General features: G+C 32.9%; 3 protein-coding genes across 3 annotated transcripts; all 3 read left to right on the top strand.

Annotated features, from left to right (window-relative positions):
* Window positions 1-3,010: 3,010 nt before the first annotated feature.
* Window positions 3,011-3,619, top strand: LOC122282527 (protein NDR1-like). Its single transcript, XM_043094465.1, has one exon. It carries the CDS (start codon window positions 3,011-3,013, stop codon window positions 3,617-3,619), a length of 609 nt encoding a protein of 202 aa, XP_042950399.1.
* A 6,743-nt stretch (window positions 3,620-10,362) lies between these two features.
* LOC122282526 (protein FAR1-RELATED SEQUENCE 4-like) lies at window positions 10,363-11,926 on the top strand. Its single transcript, XM_043094464.1, has 4 exons — window positions 10,363-10,428; window positions 10,522-10,731; window positions 10,844-11,431; window positions 11,591-11,926. The coding sequence occupies exons 1-4, from the start codon at window positions 10,363-10,365 to the stop codon at window positions 11,924-11,926; spliced, it is 1,200 nt and encodes a 399-aa protein (XP_042950398.1).
* Window positions 11,927-11,959: 33 nt separating this feature from the next.
* On the top strand, window positions 11,960-13,353 carry LOC122282525 (protein FAR1-RELATED SEQUENCE 9-like). Its single transcript, XM_043094463.1, has 4 exons — window positions 11,960-12,671; window positions 12,779-12,963; window positions 13,068-13,157; window positions 13,285-13,353. Exons 1-4 carry the CDS (start codon window positions 11,960-11,962, stop codon window positions 13,351-13,353), a joined length of 1,056 nt encoding a protein of 351 aa, XP_042950397.1.
* The last annotated feature ends 6,642 nt before the right edge of the window (window positions 13,354-19,995 follow it).

Raw genomic sequence — 19,995 nt, 5'->3', positions numbered from 1 at the left:
TTTATTTAATAAATAAAATTTACTTTATCTTAAAATAAATACGTAGCATTTATACAAATCATAATTATATCTAATTAAAAGCTGTTTTTAAGTTTTTTTTTAACTTTTTCCGCTAATTAAAAGCTGCATGGTATTGTACGATGTTTTTATATACTAAAACGGCAACCCATAAATTTGAGTAGAGACTAGGCTGTCCTCTCCCTTTTCATTATGTACGTAATTTAAACATGAATAATGATAGGTTTATGATCATTCTATCATTTTTTTACTAATTTTTTAAAATTTTTTGTTTACTTAATAATTAAGAAAATGATTATTAGTGGGATTATATATTTTTTTAATTTTTTCTTAATAATTAAAGATGTTATAAAAAATATTTAAAAAAATAATAATAATAAAAATTTCAAATACACTAGAATAGTAAATGGATGGTAAGAGTGTAGTAAATGTACCATCATCTTTTAAACATATGACCAAGTTGGCCAATCCCCTAAAAAAGGAATCTATATATTTATTTTTTGAATAATGTTATACATTACACTACTATTTTATTTTCATCTCACTATATAAGATGGGATATATTTATCACTATTAGATGATTAAGAATTATCCAATAAAGAATTATCTAATGGTAATAAATGTCACATCTTGTATAGTAAGATAAAAATAAGATAGCAGTGTGATGTATACAATTTTTTTTATTTTTGACCGATGGTGTAGGTATTCTTAACTTTCGCTATTAATTTGTAACATTTGTAACTTTAAGCATTACTATATTGTATATTTTTTTATTGATTTTTTCAATAATATTTTTCATAAGAGTTTGATTTTGGAATTTCTTTTGTAACCTCATTGATTTCTTTGTATAAGATATTATATTTCTCTACTATAAATGAGATTTTATTAATAAAATTTGGGTACTATTTTTTTCCTTAAAAAAAAGGTTATTGCTAAATTCAATATACTTTGATTGATATTACACATTTTCACTTAAAAAAAAAAAAATGACTACTTGTTATTTTTCATTTTTGTCAAAAAAAAAAAGAAGTGCCATTAGTAGGCATTTTAATTAAATTTAAGTAATTTTTTATTTAAGCGATCATAGAGGTACAAAATCTTTTAAAATGCATCAGCCAATTAGGTATGAAAGGATTATATAAATTTAAAATAGAACAGTAAACAAAGGACCTTTTTTTTTTAGCAATGCTACATGCAGTCGTGGAATTGTAAACGCCGCGTAATCACTTTGAAAAAGAGTAGGGTCCACGATTAAAAAGTTAATTTTTTTTTTCATGTAGATCCCATAGTAATTCATTTTTTTCAAAGCAACTGCACGCTGCTTGCACAACCACGATTGTAAATATCATTTTTCATTTTTTTTTAATCAATTCATGCATGTTCGTCGGTACGATGAAACCCAGTTGTGCGCCACTCATTCCGCGAGCCCGCGACTCCAACCCCAAGGAAGTTTCATACTAATTTTTAAATCATATGATTAATTAAAATTTAAAATAGAAGACGAGGGATGAACGTATTTCATGCTTTATATTTGAGATTACAGACACCGTTTTTCATCACCAACATATATCCCCACATCTCCTCGGCCGTGGAACCAAAAAATATGAGTAGGTGCAGTCGTGATAATGTTGAGTCCGGTTGCAAGTGTTTTTGCAGCTCGATATCCGTTATAGTCTTCACTTGCCTCGCAATATGGGTATTTGTAGGTGTAGACGACCCCAAATCTAGCATCCAATCCTTATATCTCCCAGCCCTCAACAAAACCAGCTTAGACACTACTACTCCAACAAACAACACCCTCTTCTTTGAGCTCGAGCTGAGCAACAGCAACGATCACTGGGGTATTTACTACGGCGGTTTTATTATATTAAAATTAATTGCAGAGATTGACCCCCAAAATAGGAATGCATGGAGGCAACATAAGAAGTATTCACTACAAGAAAAACGGACAATTGCGATCAATTTATAGCAACGAAAAGAGTATTAGGTTGCTAATACTCTTTTCGTTGCTATAAATTGATCGCAATTGCTAATACTCTTTTCGTTGTTATAAATTGATCGCAATTACCCGTTTTTCTTTTAGTGATTGTAGTGACGATAATATTAATGATACAACTTTAAATTTTTTTTTATAATCATAATTAATTTACAACCAATCAATAAACACATCTCATTTTATTGAAAATTTAAAATCTGCTTTCATAGGAACAGATCATGTTCAAAATCAATGAATGACTTTTATTTTTTAAAATCATCATCAGAAAGAAATTAAATAGGATTTTGTCAAACATTCGGAAAAGAAAAAAAAAAAGTCATTCGAGGGGTATCCGTTGAGTTCTTTCACTTTCATGTCTATTATAATTAGCCAATTCATCTAATTACTATATATAGGAATGAACGCATGCGTATTAAGTTTTAGTTTGGATACATAAACATTTCAACTGATCATCTCAACTTATTTCATCTCAATATTTTAATTTTTGTAAATTTTCACATAAAATATAATAAACAATTCAATTTTTTTCAAATCTCAAAACAATAATAATATTAAAAAATAATATTCTAACAATATTTTATTCAACTTTTAAATTTCATCTAAAACTATCTCATCTCAATATTCAACTATCCAAACTACACCTAAAACAACAGTTTTCCACTAAACAAATAATCGCAAACATGTGTACTTTGAACATAATCATATTGCCAAGTTGGCCACTCCCATTGGGGAATCTTATATCATTTTTTTTTTTATGGATCAACAATTTCTAATGTTTTGTTTACATGCATAGTCGCCCCCAACTACCGGTCGGTCCACGACTCAGGTCAGCCCCAAGTAAGTTTCATACTAATTTTTAATTGATATAATTAATCAGAATTTATAAGATAGAAGACAATCGATGTACGTATTTCTTGCTTTATATTTGAGCTTACACACACCATTTTTGTCACCAATATCTATCCCCACATCTCGTCAGCCGTGGAACCAAAAAACATGAGCAGCGAGCGTCGTCTTGAACTGGAACTTCAGGTCGCTGAAGCCCGGGCTAACGCCCAGGCCTGTTGCTCGTGTATTTCCGGCTCGATATCCTTTATAGTCTTCACTTGCCTCGCAATATGGGTATTTAAAGGTGTAGACGACCCCAAATCCAGCATCCAATCCTTATATCTCCCAGCCCTCAACAAAACCAGCTTAGACACTACTACTCCAACAAACAACACCCTCTTCTTTGAGCTCCAGCTGAGCAACAGCAACGATCATTGGGGGATTTACTACGGCAATGTGAACCTCACTTTCTATGACAACCCAATTAGCACACGATCTCATGTCATAGGAAACTATACCATTCCTCGGTTCTACCAAGGTTATAACAAAAAGGCGACGAAGAGAGGAGCTGTCGAGGTCAACACCACGCTGGTTTCTCAGGCGTTTTGCTCCCCGAAAGGATACATGGCTTTTCGAGCAGAAATGGAGACGGTGATCAGGTTCAGAATCCAGAGTCTTTTCAAGAGTAAGAGGAAGAAATTGATGCGAAGGGCAAATGTGGTGATCAATGAACAAGGTGTACTTATAGTCAACCAAGATGGCATTAAGCTTATCTAGTACTCAAGTGCATCAAAGCATGAGTGTTGTTGTGTGACTGTCGGGATCTTTGTTAGTTTGGTAGTCTTCAATATTTTCCTTTAATGTTCGTCGTTTTTAATGTTTTAAAATTAATCGAATTAGGTAGATTCTGAATTCTTGTTTTCAATAATTAGTAATTGCAAGACGGTCTGATATGGTACTGCAATATTGTTTAGAAGTTAATTAATTCCACCGTATCAAAAAGTGTGGCTTGCAAGGACGATTTGTTTGTTTTTATTTTATGAAAACTATGTTATTATGTTCTCTGTATGATTGATGAAATGAAATCATATTGTTTCTAGCTCCTCCAGTTTTGTGTATTTGTGATATATAGTGTAGAGTTTTAAGAAATCATCATGTGCCAATTTGGTGGCTCGCATGTTTGATCTGTATTTCTTTGAGTAAAGAGACAAAATTTAATTAATCTGAATTCGCTACAATTATTTGAAATTTCAGTACTATTCCTTATTAACTTATACATTCGATCATGTTTGTTTTTCGTGATGAAAACATACCGACTAGCTTCATGGAGGGTTTCTTTAAATGATATTTATTATTTAACATGTTTTTCATCTACATTTTATGTTCCCAAATAATTTGTTTATTTTTCAAAGTATTTAATTAATTTATTATTTTAAAAAAAAAATTACATTTATTAAATATTCTTTACATCTTTTAATGGTTAGTTTTGAAGCGCTATTATTGACTAACATTTAAATTTATTATTTTAGTAAATAAGAGTTAACCTCGATTGAGGGAATTAATCACGTGAACTATCTACATTTACCAAGTTGGCCATGCATTCCCACAGGGGAATTTTATATTTTTTTTATGGATCTAACAACTTATGTTTTGTTTGGATGGAGATTTTCATATGAGTAATTTTAACTTATATGATCGAGCAATATGTCCAAAGCCCACCAAAAATTTTGTTCCTTTAGATCCCATTTAGAACTTAGATGAAACTGAAATCAATTCAGTTCAATCTGATTTTAAATTAAGTCTAATATTTTAAATTGAATATAATATCCAAATACCAAACTTTCAAATCACTAAACTCATCTCAACTCAAATTTTCTTTATATGTGGTACCTATAACCTTTTTCAACTTAACATCTCTTTATACGTAGGACCCATAATATTTTTGAACTTACCATAAATATATATAAACTTATCTTATCATTTAAACACATCTAAACTCATATTAGATAGGTCTTACAAAATTTATTTTACAATCTTAACTCACTACTATTCATAAAGAATTCAACTTATCTTAACTTAACTCAACAACCAAAACTCATTTCAACTCAGCTTAGTTTTTAGACTTTGATAAAAACTAATTTAAGAATTTGCTTGACATGGTTAAAATGGTCAACAATCTATTCATTCATTTTAATTAGTGCGAACAAAACTATCATTTGATAAATGAATCTGGTATCAAGTTTAACAGAGTTGATTCTGAATAAATTATAAATAATTTTATTTGGATAATCTATTTACGAGCTTATTTGTTCACAAATCTAATATGTTGCCCAGACAACTAACACAAGAGGGGGGTGAATTAAGTTGTATTAAAAAAAAATTAACAATTATAAATCAAATATATAATATAAAATATAAACAAAATACGAAATAGCAATAAATATAAAGAGTAAGAGTAAGAGTAAGAGAGAAGTAAACTCAGTATATTAACAAGGTTCGGTCCCACTGCCTACTTCCTCGCCTCGAGCTACCCCTTGAGGATTCCTCAATTCACTATTCAACATCGTTCAGGTGGAGATAGAAACCTGTTACACCTTTGAACAACATCGCTACAAAGGATCCGTGTAGAATACTCTCTACACTTACAATCACCTTACACGTGGTGATTCAACTATTCTTTGTGTAGAACACTTTCTACACGCATAAGGGTTATACACACCCTTTTACTGATACAAGAGCTGATAGTGGGTAGGTTATCAAAAAACACTACTCAATTAGTAGAATAAGAACAATACAACACAAACTATATCTCTCAAAATGAACAAGAATTAAGACTCAATGTTTAGAGAACAAAGAATAAAAGTTTTGAATGAATGTTGTATGCTCTTGGTGGTGTCAATGTGAAACTCTCAAATGATCTATTTATAGGCATATGAGACTTCATATTCAAATTCAAAAAGATTCATATGTCAAAGACAACATCATTCACTTTTTCACAAAATTCAAATAAAAGGTTCTTCCTTTTCAATTGTCAAAGACAACATCATTCATTTTTCAAAAACTTCAAACCTAATATTTTACTTTTGGCATATGACAAAAGGAGCACACTTTACTTTTCAAATATTTCAAACCTAATCTTTTACTTTTTGCATATGACAAAAGGAGCACACTTTACTTTTCAAAATTTTCAAACCTAATCTTTTTACTTTTTGCATATGATAAAAGGAGCACACTTTACTTTTCAAATATTTCAAACAAAAACATCTACTTTTTGCATAAGTCAAAAAAAGCATCAATCACTTTTGAAAATATTCAAATAAAACATGCACATGTGAAATATGATAATCAATCATCTTTAATATTTTCAAATTTCAACCCTTTAATCAAGGTATGCATATGTGAAATATGACAATCAATCATCTTTCAAAATTTTCAAATTTAATTTTCAAAATATTCATGTACATGTGGAAAATGTATTAATGCTTTATGATAAAATATTAATTTTGAGCCTTAATCCTAATTTTGAATTTTTAAGAGATTTACAACATTACTCTATAACTTTAATATAAACTTGTTCCCTTCTTACTTATGCTTGTTTTCTTGATGTGCTTGACTCCATTGTATAGACAACTTGAGTTTGAGACTCCTTTATTCTTTGAATTCATTTGTTATCATCAAAATCTATGTGTAGATATATAATTACACAAAGATTGAAACATTGGATTCAACATAATACATTATTAATATTAGTAAATATAATAATATAATTATCAACTTATATAATTATCAACTTATATCTCTTTCATAATTATTTTATAACTCAATATTAAATAAATAAAAATTAATTTTATTTAATTAAAATAAAAATTAATAAAGTAATTTTAATCTTCAATAAAGTCACATGTGTTTATTGATCAGTTGTAAATAAACTATAAAGAGAAATGATTTGTAAAGCTTCAAATAGACAAGTCCCATACAAGCCATTGTTTAATTTTTTATATTATTTTTATTTTGAGATTTTAAAATATTAAATTATTTTTTGTGTTTTATTTAAAAGTATGAAAAAATTTATAATTAAATAATAATTAGACGTGGTGAGATAGATAGAGGCATAAATCTTTACATATTTTAACGGTTAGTTTTGAAGGGTTGGCCCCGGATGCAGCATAAATTACATTACTTTAAAACTTCACATCTTATAAGATCTTTATCGGCTTGGCCAAAGTTGAAGGATGGCTAAAATTTAGATAATTTATGCTAAAAAGACCTCACATTGGATTGGGCATCTCTAAAACAACTTGAATTTTAGCTATAATGCTTCACCAAATATAGCTAACTATAGTTGTTTGATCAAATATTAAAATACTAGTTTCTCACTCCAAAAAAATAAATTAAATTAATTAGAATATAATTAACATTTAAAATTTAGAATATAATTATTATTAAAATTTAATAATTTTTTTAATATTAATTTAATTAGAATATAATTATTATTAATATTTAATTGGTAGAATTACAAAATGTGATAAAAATAAATTAAATAAAAAATTATTAAGTTAATAATATTTATTATTATATAGAGAGTAAATAAATACTCCAATATAAAGCTTGAATTTAAATAAAATAAATAAATAAAAATTCATGTAATATTAACTAAAATTTGAATATGCATCTAACCAATCTAAGAAGAAAGTTAGTTTGAAGGGCCGGGCGCAGGAGGCTGCTCGGCCTTGCGCTGAAATTTGGTATGCACAGCATGCAACTAGTCCGCCATGAGCTACATCGATGTCGTTTGGGCCAACTCTAGTTGTGTATCACTTCCTAGTCATTATAGAAATTTTCTACTTGAATAGAGACCTGAAATAGCGATCAACGAAAGAAGCTTATTTTTTAAAATTATCATCAGAAAGAAATTAAATAAGACTTTTTCAAACATCGGAAAAAAGGTTATCCCTTGAGTTCTTACACTTTTATTTCTAAAAGAGAAAATACCAATTAAACTAATTAATCATAAGAATATCAGTTAAAATACTTATTACTCAAAGAAGAATCCTTCCAGTGGCATCGGCCATTTGTCCCTCATTCCTTCACATTTCATCAAGTGAAGTGGTCATGCTAGAAACATAAACAGTCATAGATAATTTATTAATTATGAGATGATATCTTTCTGAATGGGATAAGAGAGTTTATGCTATTCTATTGTTTAAAAATTCTCTTAATTAAAGAAATAATTAGAAAATAAACCAGTAAGTACAAAAATGAGTAATAACCCTCCTCCATATATAGAGATCACTGTTTCCATTCAATTCGACATCGTTATTTCGAGTTTGATTGTCGTAGATCTATAATCCGAATTAAGTATATTGATGTATGGACTGTCTTGGGTTCTGTCGGGATAAGTAACCCTCTAGACTGCAAAGACCGGGAAGAAATGAAAGAAATTAGTATAGCATGCGAGGAAGTTAATTTCTTAAAGGTAGGTAACGGACGGGTAGACCCATCATAGCATGCCGGTCCACATGTTCTGATAAATACGAGGACGCGCGTAAGGACTGTGGAAAGAGAGCAGCAGAGAGTGAGTGATTACGTGCAGGACAGGAGTGGCGCGTCAAAAAAATAATAAAGAACAGCCGACCATTGTGGCGCTGAAAGGCGGTGCGCGAGGATGCCGCCATGTCGGTGATGACAAAAGGTTACACCAATGACCGCACCGTTAACAGTGTAAAATTTCAACTTTTTCTGGGATTTTTTTTTTTTGAGGTCCCAAGAGGTGTGGAAGGTGTGTATGGATAGACAAGCAGTAATTGGTAGAGGGCCTAGAGGCACTTTTGCTAAAAAAAAAAAAAGAATTAGGTTTGAATACCACTATAAGGTTGAGCTAGCTCTAGCTGGAGTCCAACAAAAGAAAGAGCAGGTGGCTGGTGCTGGGTTGGTGACGGGACTCAGCCAGCATCTGCAGCAATAACTATGCGTGTGTGTTGATTGGTTTGTGTCCTGACAGCTAATTTTTGTATCTCTTTTCTCCAAAAGCCAACAACTGTTGATAGCTTAGCTGGCTGGAACTTCCCATGCACTTCCTCCATTTTTGATTTCCAATAGTTTTACAGATAGTTGTGGATTACAAACGGGGTGCAGTCGGCTGATGTGGTGTCAGGCCACGTCAGATATTAAAAAAAAAAAAAAGTCAAAAATGCAAAATGGATTTCAGTTTCATATTTCCTGCTCTGTTCTTACAGCCATTGGTGCGAGAGGTGCGAGAGATTCCCATCGAAGCAGCTCTAGCTCACAGCATCACTGCGTGGGCCGTTCGTTAGTGTGGGTGTAGAAACGAAGTGGGTCGGGCGTTGGTTGGTGTGAGTCAAGGCTGTGAATCGGGTTGGGTCAGTGTGGTGGGCTCGGTTTGGGTCAGTGTAGTGGGCTCGGTTTGGGTCAGCGTCGTTGCCATTGTTTCGGCCAGGTACGTGGGCCAAGATACCGGGTCATCCATCTCGTGGGTCAGGTCCGTGATTGGGTCATCTGCGTGGAGCATCTACGTGAGTTTAATCCGTAAGCTCCCAAGTCATTCTTCAATCTGCAATAATAGTTACATTTGCTTAAATAAATACCTGTTATTGATAAACAATAAAGCATGTATTGATTTTCTTAACAATATAAGAATTTGGCAGGAGTTTTAAGTTAGATATGAAGAAATTTGTTGGCTAAAAATATTAATTTTGAGGTTAAATATTGTGGTTTAATTATTGTGGGTTAGTTGTTGTTAAATTTATGTTTGTAGTAGTATGAACAAAGGATGTCATGCATGTAGTTGGTTTAGTAATCCCTACTGCCTTGGTTGTTCATGAAGGTGGCATGTTTCTATTGATTTACTTAAGAATAAAAAAATTTTGGAAGAAAAAATAGTTAAATATGTAGAAATATTTTGGCTGAAAATATTAATTTTCTAGTTCCATATTGTGGTTTAATTATTGTGGTTTAGTTGTTAAATATTGTGGTGGTTTTTTTATTTTTGATATATATATATATAAGTAGATGTAAATTGATTTTTTGTTCCAAGAACTGGGTATGAAATGTTTAGAAATATGAAAGAGGGTGGATTTTCAGCCATGTGCTATTATTTATTGCACTTTAAAACTATAGTAATCTTGTATTCTATGCTCTTTAAAAGTATATAAACAAATCTCATGTAGTATTGTTATATTTATTTTTTCATAGAATAAGTAGCAAAGGATATTAGTCATCACTCAAAGTTCTTGGTCATTCATGATATAATTTTCCTGAAACCTTATCAAAGACTAACCTTGGATATTGAACAACTTTTACAGGGAAAAGGGGAAGAACACCCGTCTTCCCGTACACTATCTAGCTCAAATCCCCCCACTTCAGTATGTTATTTGAGCCTATATAAAACTTATTGGTATTATAGTTTAGCATTCTAATTAGCATTATTATTTTTATGTTAGGACATTCTTAAAACTGGTTTAGTAAAGTATACAAATTACATGCACGGTTACTTTGGACCAATGCCTGAATGGTCACCAACTTTTATGCCATATCAAGCTGGCTACCAAATTCCAAGCAACATTCAGGTGGTTTTGAAACTTGAATCGTTATAGATTTGTAGTTATTTAATAATTTTTATTAAAAGTAGTTTAAACGTTTTCTTTTTTTCTTTTAAGCAGAATGTTGGTTACCCATTTCAATATGGGATGAGACCTCCGAGGCCAATTATCAATACAAGCTCCGCAACGAGTGCAAGAGTTGATGATCGAGATACACCCGATTGTTTGGAAACTGAAGAGGCATGTAGTTCCGCTAAAGTTGATGAAGAGAATATCATGGATAGATCAAATGAAAAGGAAATCGATGATGGCACTACCGGTACACCACAAGTAGTTCCATCATCAGATGGTGATGATATCATCGAGGAGCCCAAGTCGGGGATGAAGTTTAATTCGTTTGATGATTTGTTGAGCTATTATAAGCATTATGCTAAAAAAAAAGGGGTTTGGGGTGATGACCCAAAGGAGTGAGAGGTCAGAAGATCAATCAGTCAGATATGTTACCCTTGGTTGTGCACGGGGAGGAAAGGCCCGAAATAAGAGTTTAAAAGTAGCCAACCCTCGTCCAACAGGAAAGACGGACTGTAAGGCAAGGATTAATGCCCTAAGAGTCGAGGGGAAGATGCAGTTGACAACAGTTTATAATACACATAATCACGGAGTAAGCCCAAAAAAGAGTTGCTTCTTTCGATGTAATAGAGATGTGAGTGAGACCGTTAAAAGGGTCCTAGACACAAACGACGTAGCTTGCATCCGACTGAATAAGAGTTATGAATCTCTTGTCATAGGGGTAGGTGGGTTTGAGAACCTCCCATTTTTGGAGAAGGATTGTCGCAATTACATCCACAAAGCACGACATCTACGACTTGGTGCAGGGGGTGCTGGAGCACTTCGAGATTATTTTATGAGGATGCAGTTTAAAAATAACGGATTTTTTGCATTGATGGATTTGGACGATGACAATAGGTTGAAGAATGTTTTCTGGGCAAATCCACGTAGTCGGGCAGCCTACCAATATTTTGGTGATGTGGTGACATTCGACACCACATACCTGACAAATAGGTATGGGATGCCCTTTGCACCATTTGTTGGTGTAAATCACCACGGGCAGTCGATTCTTTTGGGAGCTGGCCTGATTTCTAGTGAGGACACAGAGACTTTTGCATGGTTATTCAGAACTTGGTTGCAGTGTATGGACGGTATAGCTGCAAAGGCCATTATTACTGATCAAGATCGAGCAATAAAAAATGCAATTGCACTTGTCTTTCCGGAAACACGACACAGGTTTTGCCTATGGCATATACTGAAAAAAGTCTCTGAGAAGCTTGGGTCATATGCTGCGTACAAAAGTGGGCTGAAAACTAGGTTAATGAAATGTGTGTACGACACACAATCTATTAAGGACTTTGAAAAGTGTTGGGCCGAGTTTATTAACACATTTGAGTTACATGAGAATGCATGGTTGAATAGTTTATATGCGGAGCATGATCATTGGGTACCGGTTTTCCTAAAAGAGACCTTTTAGGCTGGAATGAGTACAACCCAACGCAGCGAGAGTATGAATGCCTTTTTTGATAGTTATGTCCATTCGAAGAAAAACTTGAAAGAGTTTGTCGACCAGTTTGGCAGTGCGCTTAAGAAGAAAATTGAGAATGAAAATCAGGCAGAATTCCAGTCTTTTAGTGTCACTATCCCCTGCTTATCTAGATCTCCAATAGAAAAGAAATTTCAAGAGTTATACACCAACACGAAATTCAAGGAAGTTCAGCAACAAGTAATTGGTGTGCTTGATCTGGAGACATCTCTACTGACGTCAGATGGTGTTTTGAAGAGTTATTTGGTAGAATATGAAGTTCGTATTCAGGAGTTCACAAAAAGCTTGACATATTCCGTGGAATTTAATGTGGATGATTGCAATGCAAAATGTTCATGTGGGTTATTTCAAATGAGGGGGATACTGTGTAGACATATTTTGGCGATATTCAAATCAAACGGTATAAAATCATTGCCAGACCGGTACATTTTAGACCAATGGAGGAAGGACATCAAAAGGAGATACACAGTAATCCGAAGCAGCTACGACGAAGGGGATCAGAGGGCAAATGGTAATAGATATTCTATCCTTTTGAATATATGTTATACGATGATAGATTATGCGGTGGATTGTAATGAGCACTTTGAAGATGCAAAGAAGAGGATACATGAGATGACTGAATATTATCGTCAGAACCAGCGCCCCATATCTTTCACCGAATCAGATTCGTTCGAAGGCAACGACTTGTTTAGTATATCATCCTCTTTGGTTAGTTCATTATAACCAAAACTAACCAAACTACAAAAATGTATCAATATTTAATTTTGTATATATAAAATGCAGGGGGTTTGGAGACGCTAGATACAACTACTGTTGGTAGCTTACAACAAGTCAAGAGTCCAAATGTTGTTAGAGGGAAAGGAAGACCCCCATCTTTGAGGAGAGCATCCAGGATGGAGACAGAGATGCGCAAGGTTAAAGCCAAACAAAGTAAGGCACAAGTGGGAGGAAAACGCAAACATATTCATGTATTAACCAAAACCCACCTGCCCCCTTTATTCTAATGTTTATAATGTTTCACACATCAAAGTTAGTATCTAATGAGTATTTTTACTTTTTACTTTATTATTAGCGAGATGAAGGAGATACAACAGCAAAGGAGACGCACAGGAATTTATTTGGCCCAACAGAGACCCCCATCTTCAATGTTGGAAATTTTCAGGTATATTAGAAGCATTTGGAATATATTTTAGAAGAAATTAGGTGGAATTCATATATTACGTAATTGGTGTGCACTGAAAGCAATTAATAATCGTTGGTAGCTAACTTCCGAATCCATATTGCTCTAGATTGTGGCAGACAGCTCAGCTACTGACATTTGTGGTACCCAGTTTCAACATACAGTATTTGGGACTTAAGAAACAGAAAGGCTTGTTGGTAACATTCAATTAAAAATGTATTCAACAACTAAAGATAATATTTGTTTTTTCTTCATTACAGCTACAATTTGGATTGGATGGATCACAACCAGAGTGTATGGATGGGACACAACCAGATCAAACAATGAGGTTGATGGATTTTTAAAAACATGAATTTTTTGTTTAGAAGCTGTAATTCCTAGAGAAATTGTATGGTATATGGTGTAATTATTATGTTTTGCAAGTCTATAATGTTACAGTCGATGTCACTGAGAATTGTTCTGAGGGGTTGTAATTATTAGATTTGGAATTTTGTGAGTATTCATGTAACCTGTGAAACCTCCAGGTTTAAATTGTAAAGCATAATATTGAGACTCTATTAATATCACTTAGCTTTGGTTATGAAATTTTAGAAGAAATTGCAAACTGGGTTAATAGGGGAAATAACATTATTTGAATGAAGAGAATATAGCAGCGTGAGTCCTAGCTAACTTTCAGGTATGTTCTCACTGAGTTGTTATGGGGTGCTTAGGCAGTTCACTGCATCCTTGTGTTGGTATGCGCAAGGTTTGGTTATGATTTAAAACAAAGTAAGCCAACGCAGGAGTATGCTGGTTTATTGAAGGAGTGTATATGGTTTATCAGCTGGCAGGAGTTATATTGGTTTATTTAAGCAACACGGACAAGGAGTTACAGTCTGCAGCAACAAGCATTATTTGTTGGTTCATGTAATCCAAACGCAATTTGGAGTTATATAAGAGAGTTCCAATAACACTCGTGTCTATATAGTGGAGATTCCTATAATCCAAACTCAATTCGTGTCTATATATCAGATTCCTGTCATCCAAAACATATTCAAGTTGCTCAAATAGAAATTCAGACGGGCTCAGCCCTTCCAACCAGATTCTCTTGGTAGCTAAAATAATTCAATTTCATTAATAGATTCTATTTCAGAGTACATCCACCATCAAGCACAAAATGAAACATAGTTTATGAGTCTCAAACATAGAATCCGAACCCCATAGTACATAAACCATCAAGACGGAACACTTGAAATAACAAAGAAAAATCTCATTACAAACGTCCAAGTTTTGTTTAGACTAACTTAAAATACATACACAAAATAAAGCTATACATTCAAATAGAAATCACTTAGACAGCAGAAAGTAACATGAGACAACAATGGCAACAGCCCAATACAGATTGAGCAGTGTGCGTCTCTGCCTGTTTTGAGCATCTTGCTTCCGAACCTCCTCAAGTATATTAGCCAACATCTTCTCCATGGCATCGGCTCGCTTTCGGAACTCAATTTTATCCATTCTCAGCTCTTCCTCCTTCCTTAATAGATATTGCTTTATATCTTCAATTTCTTGCTCTACGTCCAAAGCACCATCCGCCCACTTGAAGAACTTGCAATACGGTAAGCCCTATTCATTAATTACATTGACAAAAATGTTAGATGTACCCGAATCAAAACAAGTGACTATAAAAACTTGATGAACGAATGTTTTACCTCATTGTTGTACTTCGGGCAGCCTAAGAAGGGTTATCCTGGATTTCTGGGAGTATTTGAGTATCTCAGTGTTGCCTCAACCTCACAGAAGTAGGAAGGTTGACTCGAAGTACGTTTACCAATGGATGAAGAAGACGAAGGTGATGACAACATAATTTTCCTGAACCAGAACAAATAAACATTTAAACATATTCAAATCCATCCAAGTAAGCTTAGAAACAGAACAAATAAAGTTATGAAATCAAGAGTTATATCATGCAAATAATATCACTTCAGACTGATTTAAACATATTCAAATACATCCAAGTAAACTTAGAAACAGAACAAATAAAGTTATGAAATCAAGAGAATATCATGCAAATAATATCACTTCAGACTGATTTAAACATATTCAAATCCATCCAAGTAAGCTTAGAAACAGAACAAATAAAGTTATAAAATCAAGAGAATTTCATGCAAATAATATCACTTCAGACTGATTTAAACATATTCAAATCCATCCAAGTAAGTTTAGAAACAGAACAAATAAAGTTATGAAATCAAGAGAATATCATGCAAATAATATCACTTCAGACTGATTTAAACATATTCAAATCCATCCAAGTAAGTTTAGAAACAGAACAAATAAAGTTATGAAATCAAGAGAATATCATGCAAATAATATCACTTCAGACTGATTTAAACATATTCAAATCCATCCAAGTAAGTTTAGAAATAGAACAAATAAATTTATGAAATCAAGAGAATATCATGCAAATAATATCACTTCTGACTGATTTAAACATATTCAAATCCATCCAAGTAAGCTTAGAAACAGAACAAATAAAGTTATGAAATCAAGAGAATACCATGCAAATAATATCACTTCAGACTGATTTAAACATATTCAAATCCATCCAAGTAAGCTTAAAAACAGAACAAATAAAGTTATGAAATCAAAAGAATATCATGCAAATAATATCACTTCAGCCTCATTTTAATCATATTAAAATCCATCCAAGTAAGCTTAAAAACAGAACAAATAAAGTTATGAAATCAAGAGAATATCATGCAAATAATATCACTTCAGCCACATTTTAATCATATTAAAATCCATCTAAGTAAGCTTAAAAACAGAACAACTAAAGTTATGAAATCAAGAGAATATCATGCAAATAATATCACTTCAATCTCATTTAAACATATTCAAATCCATCCAAGTAAGCTTAGAAACAGAACAATTAAAGTTATGAAATCAAGAGAATATCATGCAAATAATATCACTTCAATCTCATTTAATCATATTAAAATCCATCCAAGTAAGCTTAAAAACTGAACAACTAAAGTTATGAAATCAAGAGAATATCATGCAAATAATATCACTTCCATCCCATTTAAACATATTCAAATCCATCCAAGTAAACTTAGAAATAGAACAATTAAAGTTATGAAATCAAGAGAATATCATGCAAATAATATCACTTCAATCCCATTTAAATATATTCAAATCCATCCAAGTAAGCTTATAAACAGAACAATTAAAGTTATGAAATCAAGAGAATATCATGCAAATAATATCACTTCAACCTCATTTAATCATATTAAAATCCATCCAAGTAAGCTTATAAACAGAACAACTAAAGTAAAACTCAACTTCGGTTGGACACAGGGTGCTGCATTTATTCTCAATGCTGCATAAATAATAACCTACAGACGAAACAAGCACAAAATTAGATTCATTGCCCAAAATAAACATAACAAATACATGCAAATAAATAAATAATATCTTTCTTCCTAAATTGAAAGGGGGAGCTTACGTAGCAGTGTATGGGTTCTCTGGCCAATTGCCCAGTGCCCAAATCCGAGGTCCAAAAGTTAGGATTAGGTTTAGGGTTAGGGTTAGGGTTAGGGTTTCGGGACTTAGGGTTAGGGTTTCGGGAATTAGGGTTAGAGTTAGGGTTTCGGGAATTAGGGTTAGGGTTAGGGTTTCGGGAATTAGGGTTAGGGTTTAGGGATCCACCAGGGTGAAGAGACAATGTTCTCTTTTTCAAGACTAACCGAGGTGGGAAAGATGATAAAATCTAACAAAACTTGTGAAATCGAAAACACTAGGGATAACCCACACAGATATTAGAACCCAGACTTGCGAAATATACAAGTGAATCGTTATGGAGAACCCAGACTTGCGAAAGACAAACTCGAGAAATCGAAATGAGAACCCAGATAAATCTCGAGAAATCGAAGTGACTGAAACCGAGGAACTACCAATCCTGCATCTGCGAAAGAAATGACAAAAATATACAAGGATGAAGCACCATTCCAACTCAGACTAAGGAATCATGTAAATAAAAGTGGGGATCCAACAGTTAGGGTTAGGGTTCTTCGCAAACACAAGGAGAACCCACACTATGAAATCGAATACACAGTGCTGAACCCACACTGTGAAATCAAATACACAGTGGTGAACCCACACTCATTTAGAACACAGGCTAGTCAAATCAACAAAACTACAGGAGAACCAAAAAACCGAAGGATAACCAAGTCCTGCGAAAGAGACTAAACGAGAAATTCAACTGATAACACAAACATCTAAAAAAATGAAACCGAGGAACTGAAATCTTGGATCTGCAAAATATTTTAGAGAAAAATACAAGTTTGAAGCACCATTCAAACTCAGAGTAAGGGATCGAAGGTTAGGGTTCTTCGTGAGTATCAGAGGAGAGATGAGAGGGAAGGGGCGATGGAGAAGACGAGGGGAGTCGGCTGAAGTGTTTGGACAGAGTTAGGGTTTGGTGAGAGTAATGAATATAAACTATTGACAGTACGCACCGTTTCATTACTAAGGTGGGTGTCGGTTCGATTTCCACTCGGTTCCTTTTCAACTCACTTTAATGAAACGAACCGTTTCATTAACAGTGCCACGTAGGACCCCGACTGCGCTGCCGCTCCCCAAAGCGACTGTAAACAACATTTTCCTTTGATTTCTGGCTCATTCTTCACCTGTTCTTTTTTGTATAAATTCCAAACCAAGTTCCCAAGAACATCCATCTCGACCTCTAAAACTCACTCCAATACTAAAAACCCCAACTTGTTACCCACCTATTACCATGGCATCCATGAGTTCCTCCGCTTCTTCATCATGTTCTCCACTAATGCTTCTGGTGCTTGTTCTTTTCTGCTCTTTGATAGCTCTCACGGCTGGTAATTTCAACAGTGAATTTGACCTCACTTGGGGAGATGGCCGTGCAAAGACACTCAACAGCGGGGAGCTTTTTACTCTGTCCCTTGATAAAGCCTCTGGTCGAGGATTCCAGTCCAAGAATGAATATCTCTTCGCATGCTTGGTCTGTATTTTTTTTAGAAATGAGGCAATTTCATTTAGTTATACAGATAAGATGAGATAAAAGTTGAAAATTAAATAAAATATTGTAAAAAATAATTTTGTTTTGAAATTTTTTTAAAAAATTGAATAATCTATTATATTTTATGTAAGAATTTAAAATTCTTATAATAATTTTATAGGATGAGATGAGATGAAATAGTTTAATTTTAATCTGAATTCAAAACCAAATTAATCTGAATTCATTACAACTATTTGAAATTTCAGTATTCCTTATTAACTTATTAATTCATATTTGTTTTTCGTGAAAACATACATGGAGGGTTTCTTTGAATGATATTTTAACATGTTTTTCGTTTATGTTCACAAATAATTTGTTTATTTTCAAACTATTTAGTTAATTTATTATTTAAAAAATTACATTAATTAGATCTTTACATCCTAATGGTTAGTTTTGAATGGCTGAGCCGCGGAGGCAGCCCCTTGAGCTGAAATTTGATAAGCTTCCTATTCATTTGGGCCAACTCTAGCTGTATCACTATCATTCAAGCTTCCTATTCTTTATAGAAATTTTCTACATATATGAACAGAGATAGCTATAAAATTAATTCTTAAAATATTTTATTTTCTTTTTAAGTGAAATTTATTTTTTTACAAAAGGTCTTCTCAAAATCTGCAAACTTTAAACTTGTACCAAGCAGCACACCACTTGAGCGAAGCCCTTCATGAGCAGCAACGATTTCCTTGACCCAAATCTAGGCGCTGTTTTTATGGAAAAGTATAGTTGCAAGCACAATTGTGCACTAATCTGTGCACCAATGTGATGTGATTGGTCAAAAAGTAGATTTTATTGAAATCAATGTTAATTTAAATTTTAACTATGAATAAATCAGTGTTGGTACACAGATTAGTGCGCGACTGTGCTTGTATGTAGCAAAACTCTGTTTTTATATATATATTTTTATGGCCTCAGGCAAGAAATCAAAACGAGATTATTTTAAAAAAATTTCAATATAATAATTCAGTAACTCTGTAATTAAGTATAATATGAATAAAACAGACATTTTGATTATGGACAGTGCTACAGTAACCGATACATAACTGATAGATCAAGTGAATCGATAAGTGCAAAAGTTTTTTTTCTACTTTTATTTTAATCATTTTTTACAAGGTTTTAAATATTTTTTAAAAATAAAAAAAATATTAATTCATTAATATTAACTTCTTTAACCATTAAGTAAAAAATTTTTAAAAATATCTGTAAATGCAAGTATGCAGAAGTATTTATTAAAATTTCTCGAAGTCTATACTATAAAAATCATAACTTAAAATTTCTATTCATGATTTGGGCCATTGTCACGCCTCCTTAAACTAAGTCTCGTCCTGCAGCTCTACCTTCATAAATATTCTGACCTGGGTGGTTTAAAAACATAAAAACAAACTAAAATAAGTCTATAACTCAGTAAGAAACTCATTATAACGTAAACATACCTAACATAAGATTTTCATAAAATATTTCATGTTGAGCTTAAAATATGATTGATCATACTGATGTTTATGCTATGTATGACTGATTTATTTAACTAATTTGACTGCCAATACACTCGACCCTATGTGCAAAGTTGTGCAACAGCCTTACATCTCGCGAATGCAAGGGGAGTCGCTGATAGTATTATAGCTTACTATGGTGGACCATGCTTGAGTCTGTAGCTTGTACATCTATAATGAAATTGCATTGGTACCATACATCTTAATGATCATCTAATTAATTGTTGTAACTTTATCTTACATTTAATCTCATGAAAGCTTA

Source organism: Carya illinoinensis, chromosome 11 (assembly GCF_018687715.1).
Source record: "Carya illinoinensis cultivar Pawnee chromosome 11, C.illinoinensisPawnee_v1, whole genome shotgun sequence".
Taxonomy (NCBI): Eukaryota; Viridiplantae; Streptophyta; class Magnoliopsida; order Fagales; family Juglandaceae; genus Carya; species Carya illinoinensis.
The sequence above is the reverse complement of the archived record's forward strand: the minus strand, read 5'-3'. Positions and strand labels throughout refer to the sequence as shown.